This window comes from Xiphophorus maculatus, chromosome 11, assembly GCF_002775205.1.
Source record: "Xiphophorus maculatus strain JP 163 A chromosome 11, X_maculatus-5.0-male, whole genome shotgun sequence".
Classification (NCBI taxonomy): Eukaryota; Metazoa; Chordata; class Actinopteri; order Cyprinodontiformes; family Poeciliidae; genus Xiphophorus; species Xiphophorus maculatus.
The window spans coordinates 682,906-699,236 of record NC_036453.1 but is presented as its reverse complement, the minus strand read 5'-3'; the positions used below and the strand labels follow the sequence as shown (position 1 = coordinate 699,236).

Sequence of the window (16,331 nt, the reverse complement as noted above, 5' to 3'; positions counted from 1 at the left end):
TTGGGTCTCATTCAACTACTCAATGTGTTTAGACTTCATTCTATAAAACATTCATGCATTGGAATAAGGAACAGTCTCAACTATTTTTATAAATCTGTGCTTGATTTGGAAAGGAACACACATGTTTACTTAATGTCCCATAGTTAACAGTGCAGGTCAGAGGTCAAACACCAAGCATGAAATCAGAGAAGTTAATTCTTAGAGATTCACAAAAACCAAACTAGATTTTAATTGAAACAAATTTATTAGTTTCTTCACAACTGCAGATGTCAAAACAATAACAGCAACATTGTTTAGTGTTTGTCAGGAAACCAGTCTTCTCTGATAATAGATTTGAAATAAAATGTTACAATATAATAAAACCCAACAGCAGAATTAGGAGCAAACACTTGGAGCTAAAAGGTAACTAAACACCTACAAACACCACTGACTAAGAAGAAAATGCAAAGTAAATGGTGGCACTAGAACTGAACCATTATTAGCATGGCTTTCTGTTGTCACTTGTGGTCCAACACGTCATCACACATGAAATATCATAATTCTGCATATTTATAGCATATTTGCTTCTAAGAAACACACAACTGTTTTGTTACAAATGAATCTCAGAATAAATATTATTCTCTGCATACCATCTTATCTAAACTAAATCACAAGTTTATTCAATCATCATAAATTCCCTATATGCCACAAAGAAACTGCAGCAAAATTCAGCACAGCAAATCCAACAAACCTATCATTTAAACAACAGCATCACGTTACAGTGGCTCAACAGTATACAACATGAAGTGCTACGTTTAGGTTGGGTTAACACTGGCGCACAAAGCTTTGACTTATGGGGGCTGATGAAGGAACTGGGCTGCTCACCCTTCTCCAAATCTTTCGGGGTTTTAAGAAGGCAAGACAGGGTGAGGATTTCTGTTGATCTTGAGAAAACAAAGGAGAATACAGGGTTACTTTTCATCATCTTTATTTGGAGACTCAGATAAACAGAAATCCAATGGTCTTCAAATGCATTTTGTAACAATAAGATGCTGACTGAAATTGGACAGGAAAACAGTGCGATATCAGAATGTCTGTGTGAATAAGAGACCTGAGCAAAATCACACAGGCTTGAACCTTTTTCTGTTAGCAGCTCCATGCTGATCAGTTTCAAACATGCATATTGTCACCTTCCGGCAAAAGTCATTTATTGCCAAAAGTGATTTTCTGTTTTACAATGTAGGCCATTATTTTAAGAAGGTGACATTTTAAGAATGAGCGTCTGATGTCATAATGTGTCTGACCAAGGAAGAACTGGATTTCAAGAATTTTCAAAGTGTTTCAAAAACATATTTCAGAATCCGGCACCAAAGTCTGAGCTGCTCTTTAAGGTTCTGCTTATTCTGCAGAGCTGACTCATCCCTTAACATGCTTGCTGGTTTATAGTTCGACTGTACCTCTTTATGTTAATTAAAACCAACAATAAAACTCTAAACACATCTCGTCATTCCCTGACTATAAACCTATTAGGACTATGACACCACGAATAAGCTGCCATAATCATCTTTTTTAAAAGATTCTATTGACTCTAGTAGCCTTTATTTGATAGTGAATTAACAGGAAAGTGGGTAATGAGAGAGGGGAAGACATGCAGCAAAGGTAATCAGGCCTTTGCTGTATGTCATCATCACAAAGGCATTGTGATGATGCCTTTTCCTTAGGGTGATTGGTTCCACGTTTGTAAATCTAATTCTTCAACTCTGATAGTCCATAGATTCTTGTTACAAGAGCCTGTCTTTATTTGTATGACCTATAAGTTCTTTATAAAAGTAATCACTGCAGCTGAATCACTAGTAATTATTGAGCCATGAATGTGACGGGGTCAATGTTGGAAAGACCTTGGGAAAACACAGCCAACATCAACAGCAGCACGCACTGAAGTGAAGGGAACAGTGCTGAGGGTTGTTAGACAACCAGCAGCTAACACAAGGGAACATAAGATTTAAATATTTACTTGAGAATGTGTTTTTATTGTGCCGGTGATTCCTCTACGCCCTCTGGCAGGGCGTTGGGATCCAGGAAGTCTGGGTGCTGCAGATCCTTTAGGTATTTAGGGGGTGTGAGGATGTGGGTGGATCCTACAGGAGGAGAAAATCCTGAACGCTCAGTTAAAATGGAATCCTGCAGCAAAGCTTGTTAGGCATAGGCAGAGATAAAACTGTTCATGACTATAATAATGGTGCAAACATATTGATTAAATCGAGATTTACTAAGCTGTAAAAAAAAAAAAAAAAAAAAAAAGAAGAAGAAGACAGGTTGTTAAATAAGGCTGTGGACGTAGGTCAGTGTCTCAGAAAATCTAATGACATTTTAAAACATAATTAAATAGAGATTCACCATTATGAAGATTTGGGCCAGTGTCAATATTAATATTGTTGATATGCTGCCCTTTTGACAGCTTGGAAAAAAAAAACAACCACACCACTGACTTCGCCACTGCTTTACTGAAACTGCCCACAATCCTGTACTGCATCACTGTTACTGTCACATGACCAAACAAAAAAACACATGACCAACCTGTTGCCCTGGAAACAAATAGCAACAAGATGAAAATAAACACTGGCTGTTAATATCAGCTCAGTTTTATTTATTGGATATGTTAGAAAATATGACTAATATTGACCAATGCAGATGTTGATATATTGTGCCTCATTACTAAACAGGCTCAGCTGTTACTTTCTGCTTCATACATCAGACTGTCAGTTACTTCCAACAAGTCCCAATAACATACAGGTCCTCACAGTGTGATCAATATACAGACACTCTCACTCTGTCCAGTGTATGCAATATAAACACAGTAATACAATGCTGATCAGTTTAGTCCCATTGCATCCAGTACTAAAAACCTTCACATACTGTGTATCAGTCAGTCAGTATCAATGATTGACAAGATTTTGTAAAAATATTGTTTAAAAGTAACCTAAATGTGTATTGCTTCTAATACTATTAACATGGATCCCACTACTCAACATACTGTTGAAGAGTAACACATGAAACTGAAACAGGTATCTTTTATATGTAATGGAATCTTTCTGTCATTCTGTAAATGCGTTTCTACATCTGAGAGAGTTATATTTTCATTCCAAATCAAATCCAGACCCAAAACATCAGTAGCCTTCCCTTAAAGACTGCTGCGGTAAACTTACCAATCAGAGCCTCCCATTTGCCATTGGCCTGTGTGACCTCATACACACAGCGCATTTCACTGTATGCCATGCCTCCAATTATGAAGACTATGATCCTGGGACCGGTCTTCATCTCTGTGGGGCCTCGGTTTTTGTGCCAGTTACCATAGCGAGCACTGGATGACAAAAAAAAAAAACAGCCTTTGTAGCACAACACTGAACAAAACAGAATTTATAGTTCAGGAACATCTACATTATTCCTACAGAAATAATAACCATTAATACAGGGTCAAATATGTACATTTATTTGCATCATGCAATACTTGTGTTAAAAAAATTATGCACCTTGACGGAGCACTGGCCTTGGCAGAAACTTGTCGCTGAGAGATGTATGGGTACTGTTTTGGGTCAAGTTTGTCCTCGATTGCATCCTGTAGAAACATGAGCAAAATACATTCTGCTCTGCCATTTTTCTATATAAGATTCTGAATTATTAGGCCCGAGCAGTGACAGCGCTGCAAAGTATTGTATTCATAGTGTTTATTCTTCATGGCCTACTAAAAGTTATCAAAACAGTGAATTTTTATGCATGGTGATGGTACATGGCCAGGCCTCAAACTCACTGAGACAATCTGAACCCTTACAATACTCAATGGTTAAATTGTGACATAATTTAAGTCACGCTCACTGAGAACAGGAAGTGTCATGTTTTACATTGATCTGTCCTTATCTGATCCCTGTGACCTAATCAACATGACAGTGAGAGAAGATATCAGTGGAGGATGTGGGCATGGCGAAGTCGCATGTCATGATTCAATTGCCTATATGCCATGGACTTCCGTTTTAACACTTCTGCATTTTTTCGCCACATGGAACACTTCCAGTGCGCAGGGAACAGTATGTTAGCAATGGCTCTTCAAAAGCGCCAACAACAAGAACGGATTTAAGCTGGATGTGTTAAGATTCATAAAAAATTTAGAAGGTAAGTTTATAAATCATTTGTATGTTCACCAAAATGCCTCATGTATGTCTGTCATATCTAACATTGACAGTCTTCCTGTCAGACTGTTTTCTGCTGGATTCTCTTGATTACTCTTTGATTCATATAGGTTTACACCAGGCAACTGACTAACACGATGATGAATCTTCTCCACACTGGCTGGTGGCTGAACCATGTGGGCATGGCTGAATGGCAAATTTCAATCCTGTATCTTACCCTACAGGAAGTCCACACAGAACAGGAAGTGACAACAACTCCTTTCTTGAAGGCCCAGTTTCAGCAAAACTTTTAAGACATGCTGCTGGCCTTGCATTGAACTGGACTGAAGGCTATTTGGAAGATTTGCCAAATGCGACATCTAGCGGACAGCTGCAGGAATGGCACAAGAGCGTTGATGATGACGAGGTGGTGCAGGCTGCGAAGGTTGTACAAGTCTGCTTGCAGATTTACTTATTATTATCTTTATCAATTATTATTATTATTATTATTATTATTACTATTGTTGCACCATAAAAGCAGTACCTCAATAAGATCTTTGATGAGTGGTGTCCATCTGGAGAGCTGGTATGTTTGTTCACTGACCCGTTCCTTACGATCAGGTTTCTTGGGCTTTTTCGTGGTTCCCTGCAACAAACACACCAGTAAAACTTTTCAACTGGATAGAAAAAATATGTTTAAAGAGTAACACAAAATCAACTTTTTTTGAAGATATTCACCATAAATTGGGTGTTAGGTGTGTTATATTTTGCTACAGAACAATGTGTGACATTTTCAAGTAAACTTATTCTGCAACATTTGGACTAAAACCATCTTAGTGCTGCTCCCTTTGGGATGAAGGGTGTCTACTGCAGTTAAAGTTTCCAGTTGGTAAACGGTACAGGTTGGTCAATGTCTACATCACAACCCCACATTCAGTTAGAAAACCATCACACTCAGAAACGCTCCCATAGTAAGTCAGGAGTTGGAATTGTAAGCACCAATTAAACCCGTTTTTTGCACATGTGTGATTCATTTGCAATATGGATATGGAGAGGAATGGGTCTCAGCTCTGTCTGACTGCAGAGGTTTAGACAGCATTTAGATCAGCATTGTTCCACTTCAAACATAAATTATTTAATATATATGTGAGTAGAGTGGAACATTAGATGACTGAATGTAGAATTAGAGATGGCTTTAGGTTAGTTACAAAACAAGGTTGCTGCTCTGACTTTGCTACATAAAATTCCATATGTCAGGAATAGAGACATGCACAGAGACACTAGAGCACCTGCCATTTTTCCTCTTTGGAAAAAAAAAGTCCTTTTCGAAATGTTTTCTTTTGTCTTTACAGTGTATTATATATGTTCCAAAGTAGCATTTCTGGATTTAAAACCTATTTTAGAAGTCCCACATTTTAGTAATTTTGTCTGACAAGAACCTCCTCTCCTGTGCAATCAGAGAGAGCCCTGCCCTGATGATGGGCTAACCACGCAGGTAACAAACAAAGCATCATAAAACACAGATGTAAATTTAAAACTTTACTGGCCTAAATTTAGTGAAAGCAAGCAGATCAATCTGTGTCATACCCTTCCCCACTATGTCTTCTAAAAGTTAATTACAAAAGGGTATCTTTTTCAAGAGCAGAATTTGTGTTTGTGGGATTGTGATTGATATGTTATGCAGTCAGTCATACAATTATCAAAAAAGAAGTAATAAATAGCTTGATTGTCAATTATATTGTTATTAAATTAGTATCACAAAATTTTGTGATAAAATATTAAGTTTATGTCACCCATCCCTACTATGCAGTTGACTTGAGTTCCCTTATATTGAAAACTTTGGAATAAAAACTGAATTTAACCATATGAGAGAACAGAACAGACTTTATGTTTAACATAATTAAACTGAAGGATCACAGCTGACTCCCTGACCAGAACAGCTCACCTCAGAGACAATGGGAACACCCAGGTGGGCCATGTTGGAAATAATGTCACTGTCCTCAGGTGGGATGTTAGCATGCTGCAGGAGCTTACACAGGTTCTCCTCAGTCACACCTGACACAGATATTCAGATACACATGCAGCACACATGCATGCAAGCATGCACAGTCACATATTCAATTCATGCAAACAGCAGGATAAGTGAGATGAACTCCAAACCAGCAAAACAAAATGCAAAAAAATATGTGCAGTGGGGTGAAAAAGTATTTAGTCAGCCACCAATTGTGCAAGTTCTCCCACTTAAAAAGATGAGAGAGGCCTGTAATTTCCATCATAGATATACCTCAACTATGAGAGACAAAAGGAGAAAAAAAAAGTCCAGAAAATCACATTGTCTGATTTTTAAAGAATTTATTTGCAAAATATGGTGGAAAATAAGTATTTGGTCAATAACAAAAGTTCATCTCAATAATTTGTTATATACCCTTTGTTGGCAATGACGGAGATCAAATGTTTTCTGTAAGTCTTCACAAGGTTTTCACACACTGTTGTTGGTATTTTGGCCCATTCCTCCATGCAGATCTCTAGAGCAGTGATGTTCTGGGGCTGTCGCTGGGCAACACGGACTTTCAACTCCCTCCAAAGATTTTCTATGGGGTTGAGATCTGGAGACTGGCTAGGCCACTCCAGGACCTTGAAATGCTTCTTACGAAGCCACTCCTTCGTTACCCAGGCGGTGTGTTTGGGATCATTGTCATGCTGAAAGACCCAGCCACGTTTTATCTTCAATGCCCTTGCTGATGGAAGGAGGTTTTCACTCAAAATTTGACGACACATGGCCCCATTCAGTCTTTCCTTTACACGAATCAGTCGTCCTGGTCCCTTAGCAGAAAAACAGCCCCAAAGCATGATGTTTCCACCCCCATGCTTCACAGTAGGTATGGTGTTCTTTGGATGCAACTCAGCATTCTCTCTCCTCCAAACGAGTAGAGTTTGTGCCAAAAAGTTCTATTTTGGTTCGATCTGACCATATGATATTCTCCCAATCATCTTCTGGATCATCCAAATGCCCTCTAGCAAACTTGAGACGGGCCTTGACATGTACTGGCTTAAGCAGGGGGACACGTCTGGCACTGCAGGATTTGAGTCCCTGGCGGCGTAGTGTGTTACTGATGGTAGCCTTTGTTACTTTGGTCCCAGCTCTCTGCAGGTCATTCACTAGGTTCCCCCGTGTGGTTCTGGGATTTTTGCTCAACGTTCTTGTGATCATTTTGACCACATGGGGTGAGATCTTGCGTGGAGCCCCAGATCGAGGGAGATTATCAGTGGTCTTGTATGTGTTCCATTTTCTAATAATTGATCCCACAGTTGATTTCTTCACACCAAGCTGTTTACCTATTGCAGATTCAGTCTTCCCAGCCTGGTGCAGGTCTATAATTTTGTTTCGGGTGTCCTTTGACAGCTCTCTAGTTTTGGCCATGGTGGAGTTTAGAGTGTGACTGTTTGAGGTTGTGGACAGGTGTCTTTTATACTGATAACGGGTTCAAACAGGTGCCATTAATACAGTGGAGGACAGAGGAGCCTCTTACAGAAGAAGTAACAGGTCTGTGACAGCCAGAAATCTTGCTTGTTTGTTATTGACCAAATACTTATTTTCCACCATATTTTGCAAATAAATTCTTTAAAAATCAGACAATGTGATTTTCTGGATTTTTTTTTCTCCTTTTGTCTCTCATAGTTGAGGGCCGTTCTCCCAGGGCCGTAACAATATCTATGATGAAAATTACAGGCCTCTCTCATCTTTTTAAGTGGGAGAACTTGCACAATTGGTGGCTGACTAAATACTTTTTTGCCCCACTGTATATGCATATATATCTAATATAATCATACAATGTTAGTACAAAACACAGAAACATTGACCCAGATTAACTTACAGGGACGTCAACACATTATGTGCAAAGTCAAAAAAAGGAACTGGAAGCAGTGAAGCTGTCTGACCATTCTTCATGAAGATGTAGAGCAGGATGATGCGTATCTTGTCAGATACGTTGACGTTGGCATCCAGGAGGATGGGAACAATGAGCCTCATGGGATCCTTGATCTTCTCACCCTCTGCATCTGTGCCCATTGCCAAATCCTGCAAATCAGTAAATGACAAATGATTACACTTCAAAAAAATGAATATTTTTTCAGTTAAATTAAGTGTGCGTTAAATGCATGGTCAAGGTATTGGTTCTGGTGTGTTATACCTGCTCTACACGACAGAGTTTGTCCACTGTACCCTGGTAGCGGTTCATACAGTCCTCTGCAAGGTGAAGATGGGTTGAATACTAAAGTAAGAAAGGAAGGAAAGATGCTTTTAGCAAGTTTGGCATAAATAACAATGACTAATGAAAAATCAAGTCGTCTTCTCTTAGTAGCAGTAGTATTAATGTTGCCAATGATTTTTTGCTAGAAAGATGTTAATGATTGCTGATCATGCCATAGAGTTGGTTACTATATATACACACACACATACGGTATATATATATATATATATATATATATATAGACACACAGGATACACAGGACTTGGGTTCCTACCTTGCTGAGCTCTTTCTGATACTGAGGCATCTTCTTTAGCATCTGAGACAGCTCCTTCATGGTGGTCTGAAAGCACAGAACTTACTTAGTAACCCAGTGAAACAGAGAAGAAATAATGTTTATTTCACAATATTCCTAATTTTATTTGTGCCCATACCATTCATGTTCTGCTAGCATACAGTGGTTATTTTTATAGTTTTTCTCTCATGTTTTAACAACAAAATCACAAGGCTTCATAAAACACTGAGTTATTTTCTGGTTAGGAATGGCATACCATTTCAAACTCATTTTGTTGGTTGCATTGTTAAAGTGTTAACAAGGAAGCAGATTGTCGAAAAGGAATAAATGCATTTTCCACTTTGATCCCTGTATCATGGTTTGCAATCATGGCAATGAAATAGATTTTACTGTGACTAACTGTATGCACTTTCATCTTAAAGACTTGAGAAGAGGCTCAGAGCTTATCTACTGAGCTGTGTTTCTCTCCTAGATGAAGCTACAGAAGGAGCTACTGTTGCCTTTAAACTTTAACTTTAACATAGAAAGTACTCCTAGATCAGTGCTACTGTGTTGTTGTTTTGTTTGTCTGCTCAGTCTTCTGAAAGCCCCCAGTTGGTCCTAGCAGATGGCTGTTCACACTGTTCATGTTGTGGTTCTGCTGGAGGTTTCTTCCTGTTAAAGGACTGATCTTGTCTGCATTGTTTGAAAACTCGGATAAATTCAGAATGAATGTAAAAAACTTGGAATTTTTCTGTATGAACAGATTTAACAGATTTTATTCTAATTATTGTCCAGTTGCATGTCTTACTTTAGACAGTCTATCATTTGAATAAACTATTTTAACACATAGAGATGGTCATGGTCAATTCAATGACTTCAAAGTGCCCAGATGTGCATAGAGCTCTCCACTACTATGCTTAACAGATACTGCAAGGTGTTTGTCAAAATATGGGGCTCAAAACAAGGCACTTTGCATTATGGTCCAACATTGGTGCTTTGGTTGCTTTAGTCCAGAGTATATTGCTCCACAAGAATTGATTTTTATTCACTTTCAACTTGAACATTTTTTTTTCTCAGATCATCTACTCCATTAACAAAGCACAGGCTAATGTTCTGTCACAGAACAGAACTGCCACCTTTTCCTTGTACCTTCATGTGTCTGTGTACAAAACAGTGAAACGGCAAGAACACGGCCTGGCCTCTACCTTTTCTCCTGTGTTCATCTTCTTGCTGGCAGAGAATTCTTTCAGAGAGCGAGTTACAGCCCTGCTCAGAGTGACATGATAAGGAAGAGTTAGAGAAAAAGGCATGAGAAACTCTTCTGAGTCCTGAAACAGAAAGCACTCACGTTGACACCTCAGCTATGTGTTTGTGTCTCAGAGTCAGCCACAGGTCATCATCCTCATCCAGAACCACCTCCTTCATTCGGGTTTCTCCCATCCCACTGGTCTCATAACTGAGCGAGAGCGGAAGCAGGATTAGCTGCAGCTTTTATGCACAGAGAGTTACTTATTAACTCTACTGTAGCAAATACTACTGTAGCTAATGTGATGGATGTTAAAATTCAACTTAACATCCATCACATTCATCAACACATTTGTGTTTTAGATTTACATCAGTATGCCTATTGTCGTATTTCGGTGGTCAGACAGAGCAGGAAAAACCAGTTTGAGAACCCAGTGAACACTGTCCTGCATGTTTTCAGCCAGTCCCTGCTTCAAGAAATCTAAGAAAGAGTGGGTTGGTGTTCAAGCTGGGTCACAGCTGGCTAATGGCCTAATCCTTTAAATCAAGCAGGGAAACAATGAAAAAAGCAGGATAATATCTCTCAATGATAGTGGAACTATGGACCAGAACCAGAGATTAAAAGTAGTGTTGCCAAACATTTTAAGTACACCTTGCTGCTGGACTGAACCCATTGTATTACTTTAAAAAGACCTTAATCTTTATGGCATAGATTCCAAATGGTGTCAGCAAGGTTCCTCTAAAGTGTTGGTTGATAGTTACATGATGGTTTTATCCATTTGTCTTGTATTCAGAGACAGTATCCTACATATCATAGCTTACAATGATTGGCTGCCTAACCTATCATTACCTTGATGCTCAATTCTGCTCAATTTCCATCTCCCTACAGTGCTTCATATGGGATTTCTTTCATTGAGCTAGATTTCGCCAGTTGAATTTGAACCGGACCAATCAGCAAACAGAAGAAGCAGTTGGGAACAATGAAGTCAATTTTCTGCACTGTTTTAGAAATGTAGTTTGCCTATGTGAGGTTGTAGTCTGTCAACGGCCGTGAAGGAAATGAACGAAGTCTTTTGGTCTGTGTTTGCCACACAAGTCAGAAAAAGAAGAACGTCTCTACAGAGGAAGCTGTAGAACATTTAATTTTCCTCTGGGTTCAATAAAATATTTTTGAATTAAACTTAAAAAGGGAGGGTGTGAGCAGCGTGTACACACTTTGGGTTGAAGGTGCTATGGCCCTCCTCTAGGATCCTATAGGTTGTTTCTGACCGAGCTGTGAATTGCTGCAGATGGCACCTACAGTTTCCCATTCTGACAAAAAACTCCTGCTGATAGGGTCAATCTCAAAGTGCACGGCAGTGCTACGTGTCAGTAACTGCCAAAAATTATCCTTTACATGCAGTGAAGATTCTGAGAATTTAATGTTTTCTCTCTTTTTTTAAACAAACTAAAATTAATTTCAAAAACACTAAGTAAATAAGTCTTTTATGAATGTGCATAACCAAACATGTACTAAAAGTGCTCGATAAAATAGTTGACTATAAGGCCTTGTGTAGCATGTGTACCTGTAGACGTCATTTTCAATGCCCAGCAAGTCGTAGGCCATGGCCTGCAGTGTGAGCTCATGCAAGAGAGGGGACACAGGGTCAAAGCCACGATCCAGAATCACCAGCTGAGTGCGACACTTGTCTGGTCCCTGAATCAGAGCATAAACAAGGCATTCACTGCATATGATCAACAAATACTAAAGCAGATTATTTTTTTTAAATAGTAAACTAAAGGGTACAGGCAGCTGCCAAAGATTGACAACAGAAAGTGAGGGTGAGAAGCTCCAGCGCATCCAGTAAAGGCAATAAATCTCCAATGTTCTCTGGGATTTCAGAGCTGGTGCCAATTATCTGATGATTAGCTGCTGGACATATCTAATCATCTGAGGCAGATTTAACATGTGTGTCAAAACACAACATGTTGGGGAATGTCTATTTTCAGAACAAGTTTGTTTATGTGTTGATTACTAAACAGTGTTGGGGTAGACACTTTAATAGGAAGAGCATTTTGTGTTTAGAAACTCTAGGAAATTTTATCACATTGGCACTGTATCATTTATATCCTCTTTTTATTTCTGTTTAACAAAAAAAGTATGCAAAGTTTCAACAGATATTAATAATCTACTAGCCCACTGATAAATGAACACATTATGAACTATTATAATCAAGGCTCACGAATCACATAATAAAAGCAAAGTATTTGAAAAATAATGAAATGTTGAATTTTCACAGGAATGCTGATCCACAAAGCTGGGTCTCCTGGATTCTGTATAGCTCTTAACTTTGTCATTCGTCTACTTATCATCCTTATGAATTTCATGTTCATTTTGGACCTTATAAGAATGCATTTTAACATTTTTTGTACGGTGGAAATGATTATACAAAAACAAATGTCAATAATTTTGAAAAAGAAAAATATGTGAACCAAGTCGATAGTTTCTTGTCAAAACTGTTCAAAGTCTAAATACATGGTTAATTCAGCATGAACATTTGAATAAACAACCTTTCTCAAGTTGCAAATAAATCACATAGTTTTGGTAGCTATCCACAAAACCATCTGTAGTTCTGTTGGATTCTTGGTTCCTTTCTTGACAGAAATCAAGAAGATAATGTAAAGTAGTTGCTGTCCTGTCAGAGATCAGGCTTTTAAGCACAGCTACAAAATTTCTACCGAGTTCAGGTCAGGGTTATTCTGGAAGCTTGATGCAATGCTTTATTCATTTCAAATCCAAGTTTAATGTATGTTTCAGGTCATTGTTCTTGTGTAGAATACAACCATTGCCAATTTATCATTTCAACCCAAACTTTACAGTTTACCCTTCATTTTGAAACATTAACTGTAGTGTTTAGGAACAGTTTAGGAGCAATCATGGCTAAATCCCATTATAAACCGGAAGATCCTGGGAAAGCTAGCTTTGATGGTGACAAACCCTGCAACCAAGAAAGATGCAACCTTTTTAGAAAGCATGTCTTTCTCAGTCTGCATGTTTTTGGTTATGAGAACATGACGTTAGAAGTTAACTTTCTGGATTCTCTGGGTAGAACTATTCAGTCATAACAAGAAGAAGAATATTTGGAGGTCTCAAGTTAAGGCTTTCCATCTAACAACACTCTACCACTTGTTAAACAATTGGTAGAGTGTGGCAATAGTAGTCTATGGTATGGCATCAATACCATGTTACCATTGGTATTGATGCGTCATACAGAATGAGGGGAACAGGACTACCTCCAAACTCTTTGACTTTACCTTTAATCTGAAGCTCAGGTTTTTATACTTGGGAACAGCTGGATGTTCCAACAGGAAACTGATCCCAAACAATAAATTAATAATAAAATTAAGGCTTTTCCTTTCTTTTTTTTTTAGGATGTTTTGGCTTTTTTGGCCTTTATTTCACAGTAGATTGACAAGAAAGTGGGTGTGAGAGTGGGAGAAGACAGGTGGCAAAGGTCAATGGGCCGGGACTCAAACCCGTGACGGCAACTCATGAACTCATGGTTTCTCTGTATCTTTCTAAAGAACATGTCTCCAAAAAGTACAGTTCACTTTAGTGCCTTTAACTTTAATACTAGTAAAGCATTGGACTAAACAAAATCCAAAATAAATACACATGAGCACCTAATGGTTTCTAAAAAAAGTCTTGAAGTTGCATGTTATAGTCATTCCATCCTAAAAAAACCAAACAGCTAAAACCATTTTTAAAAAATCCCATATTTATAATGTTATTCATGTTAGTGTGATTGTTCTCACTGGCAATGTATTTCCATACTATACCTCTCCCATAGTGGGGTCATCAGCCTTGTATCCATCTAGTTTCTCCTGAAGCATCTGGGCAAGAACTGCACAGTCTTTGTATTCCCTGACACAAAACATAGATAGAGATCAGCTCAAATCCTTATTTAGTTCTAACCACACATTTCTAGAAGAGACACTTTAATTACCTTAATTTTTTCACTGGTTCACCTTTTAGTTGTTTGAATCATTATGATGTATAAAGTTGTTTTTTTCACCAATTACCAACCTTTGAGGAGTTTTGGTAACTCTTTAAATGTCATAATGGATTTGAGACTGTAAGTATAAGGAATGTGAAGCACATGTGCAACTTTTCGTCACTGCTATTTTTTTCCAATTAAATAAAAATTGCTTCAAATCTAAACTCAAGAACAGGAAGTCTTCACATCACATCAACCCACAGCAGCCAGGGTTAACACTATTGGGTCAAAATAGAAGATGATACAAATAAACAGCCTTTACTTAAAGTTAAGTTCACACTCTACAGGAAACAAACAGGTAGTAATTACAAAGTTTGTTACTTATTCCTGTTAGTCTTTTTTTAGATGACAATGTATCTGATTACAAGAAGTTCCAACTTTAAAACAAAGAAAACAATCTGGGCCTCTGTTTAAATTGAAAATTCAGTGTAGAAACCAAAGAACATTAATAGAAGCTTCATCATATGGTGACTGATAATTCAACTGATTTTATTCATTAAAATCAAATCACCTTAAAGGACAGCGGGGAAGAAAGGATCCATAGAAATTGTATTACTTTGTATTTATTTGGTTAACACTCAAAACGTAAATGGTCACCACTAAAATGGATGTCATTTTTATTTGCTCTTTTTTTCTCCTCACCTCCAAAGGATGTTGTCTCAAAGCTGAACTGGTTACTTCTGTCATATCAATGCAAGGAGAAACAAAAACAGAAAGCTGAAATGCTTTGCTCTCACCCTCTGTAACGGACTCCAGGATACTCTTTGAGCGTTGCACACAGGGTGGCTATCTGTTCAGCACAACGCTCCAACATGTTATTCTTCACATCAGCTTTGAAGGGGCTGTAGAAGTCCTGGAAGGCATCCACTTTATCTAGGGAGAAGACCTGAACACAGATCATAAAGGTTACAGAGGATGTCACTAATGTCATGTGGATATTTTATGCTGCTGTGCTGGAAAGCAATAGCAGTATAAACGTTTTCATGGACCAAAAAACATTGGTTTCATGGGTCGTCTGTGAAAACCAAAAAACGTGAGACTTAAAAGTGATCAAACTAAGAGTGACTGTAACTCAAATCGTCACTTGATGCACTTGGTTTTAGTTTACGCAGTACAAAAAAGGCCCAACAAACATCAAAAATGCAGCTTGTGGGGGATTTATTCCATGTTTGCAGGCAAACATAGTACAACTTTTCACAGGATCTCTGGCTGGATCTCCTGCTCTGGTCCCTGCAATTGCTTGACTGCCTGATTACCTCACCTGCTCCCACTGAGTGAGTAGCAGACTGACTGACTACTTCACTGACTGTTCACTGCCTTACTGTTTGACTTATTCACTCATTGGCCATCTACCGGTGGTACCCATCAATCTGTCCTACCTTGTGGTAATGTGCATGACACACTGTTGTGCACACTGATGAAGCTTACTCAGCAGATTTCTTATCCAGACATCCAACCTGTGGAAATATCGTTTCGTCTGTTTTATTTTGTCAAAAATTACAGTAAGCTTCAATTAATTTATTTTATATCTCACTTTTCATTAAGCTGCTGCTGTATTACTTCATGTTTTAAGTTTACATGTCAGGCAGCTTTTTAACATATTTGTAAATGGATTTAGTTTGCTGTCTGCAATGTCATTACTATGTTATTACTATATTGTAAACAAGAAAGTTATTGCTTGGAGTCAACCATGTGAATCAGGACAAAATACGTTGGTTTTGTGGGCTATGTTGTCCATGTACTTTAAAATATAGTTAAATAACACTTATTTTTTATTAAACCATGCTAAATAGAGCATGTTGGTAGGAATATTATGTGGGATTGAAGCTGTATGAATACGGTAATATTAAGAATATCCTATAATTTCAGGTGCACAGTGACCTATGCAGTCCGCTGCATTAATGCAAATAAAGAGTTTGCAGGGATCTGTTTTTGTGGATGTCTGTATTTAATTTAATTTCAATAAAAACTTGTTTCCCCTGTCTGATACTGTTTCATTCTTACAAACACCTTTGTATTTAAAATATTTTTAAAAAGGTAGACTTTTCTACATTTAATAATAAAAGTCTAAGGAACCCAAAGCAATAATAAGGCAACTCAAATACATTTGTTTGTTAACTCATTTTACTTAGTATGTTGCAACTTAAACCATTAACTATGTTGGACTAAGATGCACTATTTATTCATACTTATTTAAATGGATTACAAATTCATATTAAAATTAAGTCAAATTAACTTGAGAGGTTCTTATTTAAACAACTTCGATCTCTACTGGAGTTACTCAATCCAGTAGAGATTGAGTAACTATAGGTACTCAACTGATACAGTTTTGATTGCACAAAGCTGTATGAGTCATATTAACACAACAAACTTTGACTTTTTC

General features: G+C 37.9%; 1 protein-coding gene across 2 annotated transcripts in view; it reads right to left on the bottom strand.

Moving 5' to 3' along the window:
* Positions 1 to 225: 225 nt before the first annotated feature.
* Positions 226 to 16,331, bottom strand: part of LOC102233940 (syntaxin-binding protein 1-like) — a 28,110-nt gene continuing 12,004 nt past the window's right edge. For both annotated transcript variants that reach the window (XM_023342775.1, XM_023342776.1), the window contains 14 exons: positions 14,686 to 14,834; positions 13,731 to 13,815; positions 11,477 to 11,607; positions 10,015 to 10,122; positions 9,872 to 9,932; positions 8,667 to 8,732; positions 8,333 to 8,413; positions 8,082 to 8,220; positions 6,088 to 6,197; positions 4,687 to 4,788; positions 3,510 to 3,595; positions 3,186 to 3,340; positions 1,994 to 2,117; positions 226 to 923 (listed from right to left, as the gene is read on the bottom strand). In XM_023342775.1, coding sequence (XP_023198543.1) covers positions 2,008 to 2,117; positions 3,186 to 3,340; positions 3,510 to 3,595; positions 4,687 to 4,788; positions 6,088 to 6,197; positions 8,082 to 8,220; positions 8,333 to 8,413; positions 8,667 to 8,732; positions 9,872 to 9,932; positions 10,015 to 10,122; positions 11,477 to 11,607; positions 13,731 to 13,815; positions 14,686 to 14,834 — 1,383 coding nt within the window. In that variant the 3' untranslated portion in view covers positions 226 to 923; positions 1,994 to 2,007. The remainder of the gene's footprint in view (positions 924 to 1,993; positions 2,118 to 3,185; positions 3,341 to 3,509; positions 3,596 to 4,686; positions 4,789 to 6,087; positions 6,198 to 8,081; positions 8,221 to 8,332; positions 8,414 to 8,666; positions 8,733 to 9,871; positions 9,933 to 10,014; positions 10,123 to 11,476; positions 11,608 to 13,730; positions 13,816 to 14,685; positions 14,835 to 16,331) is intronic.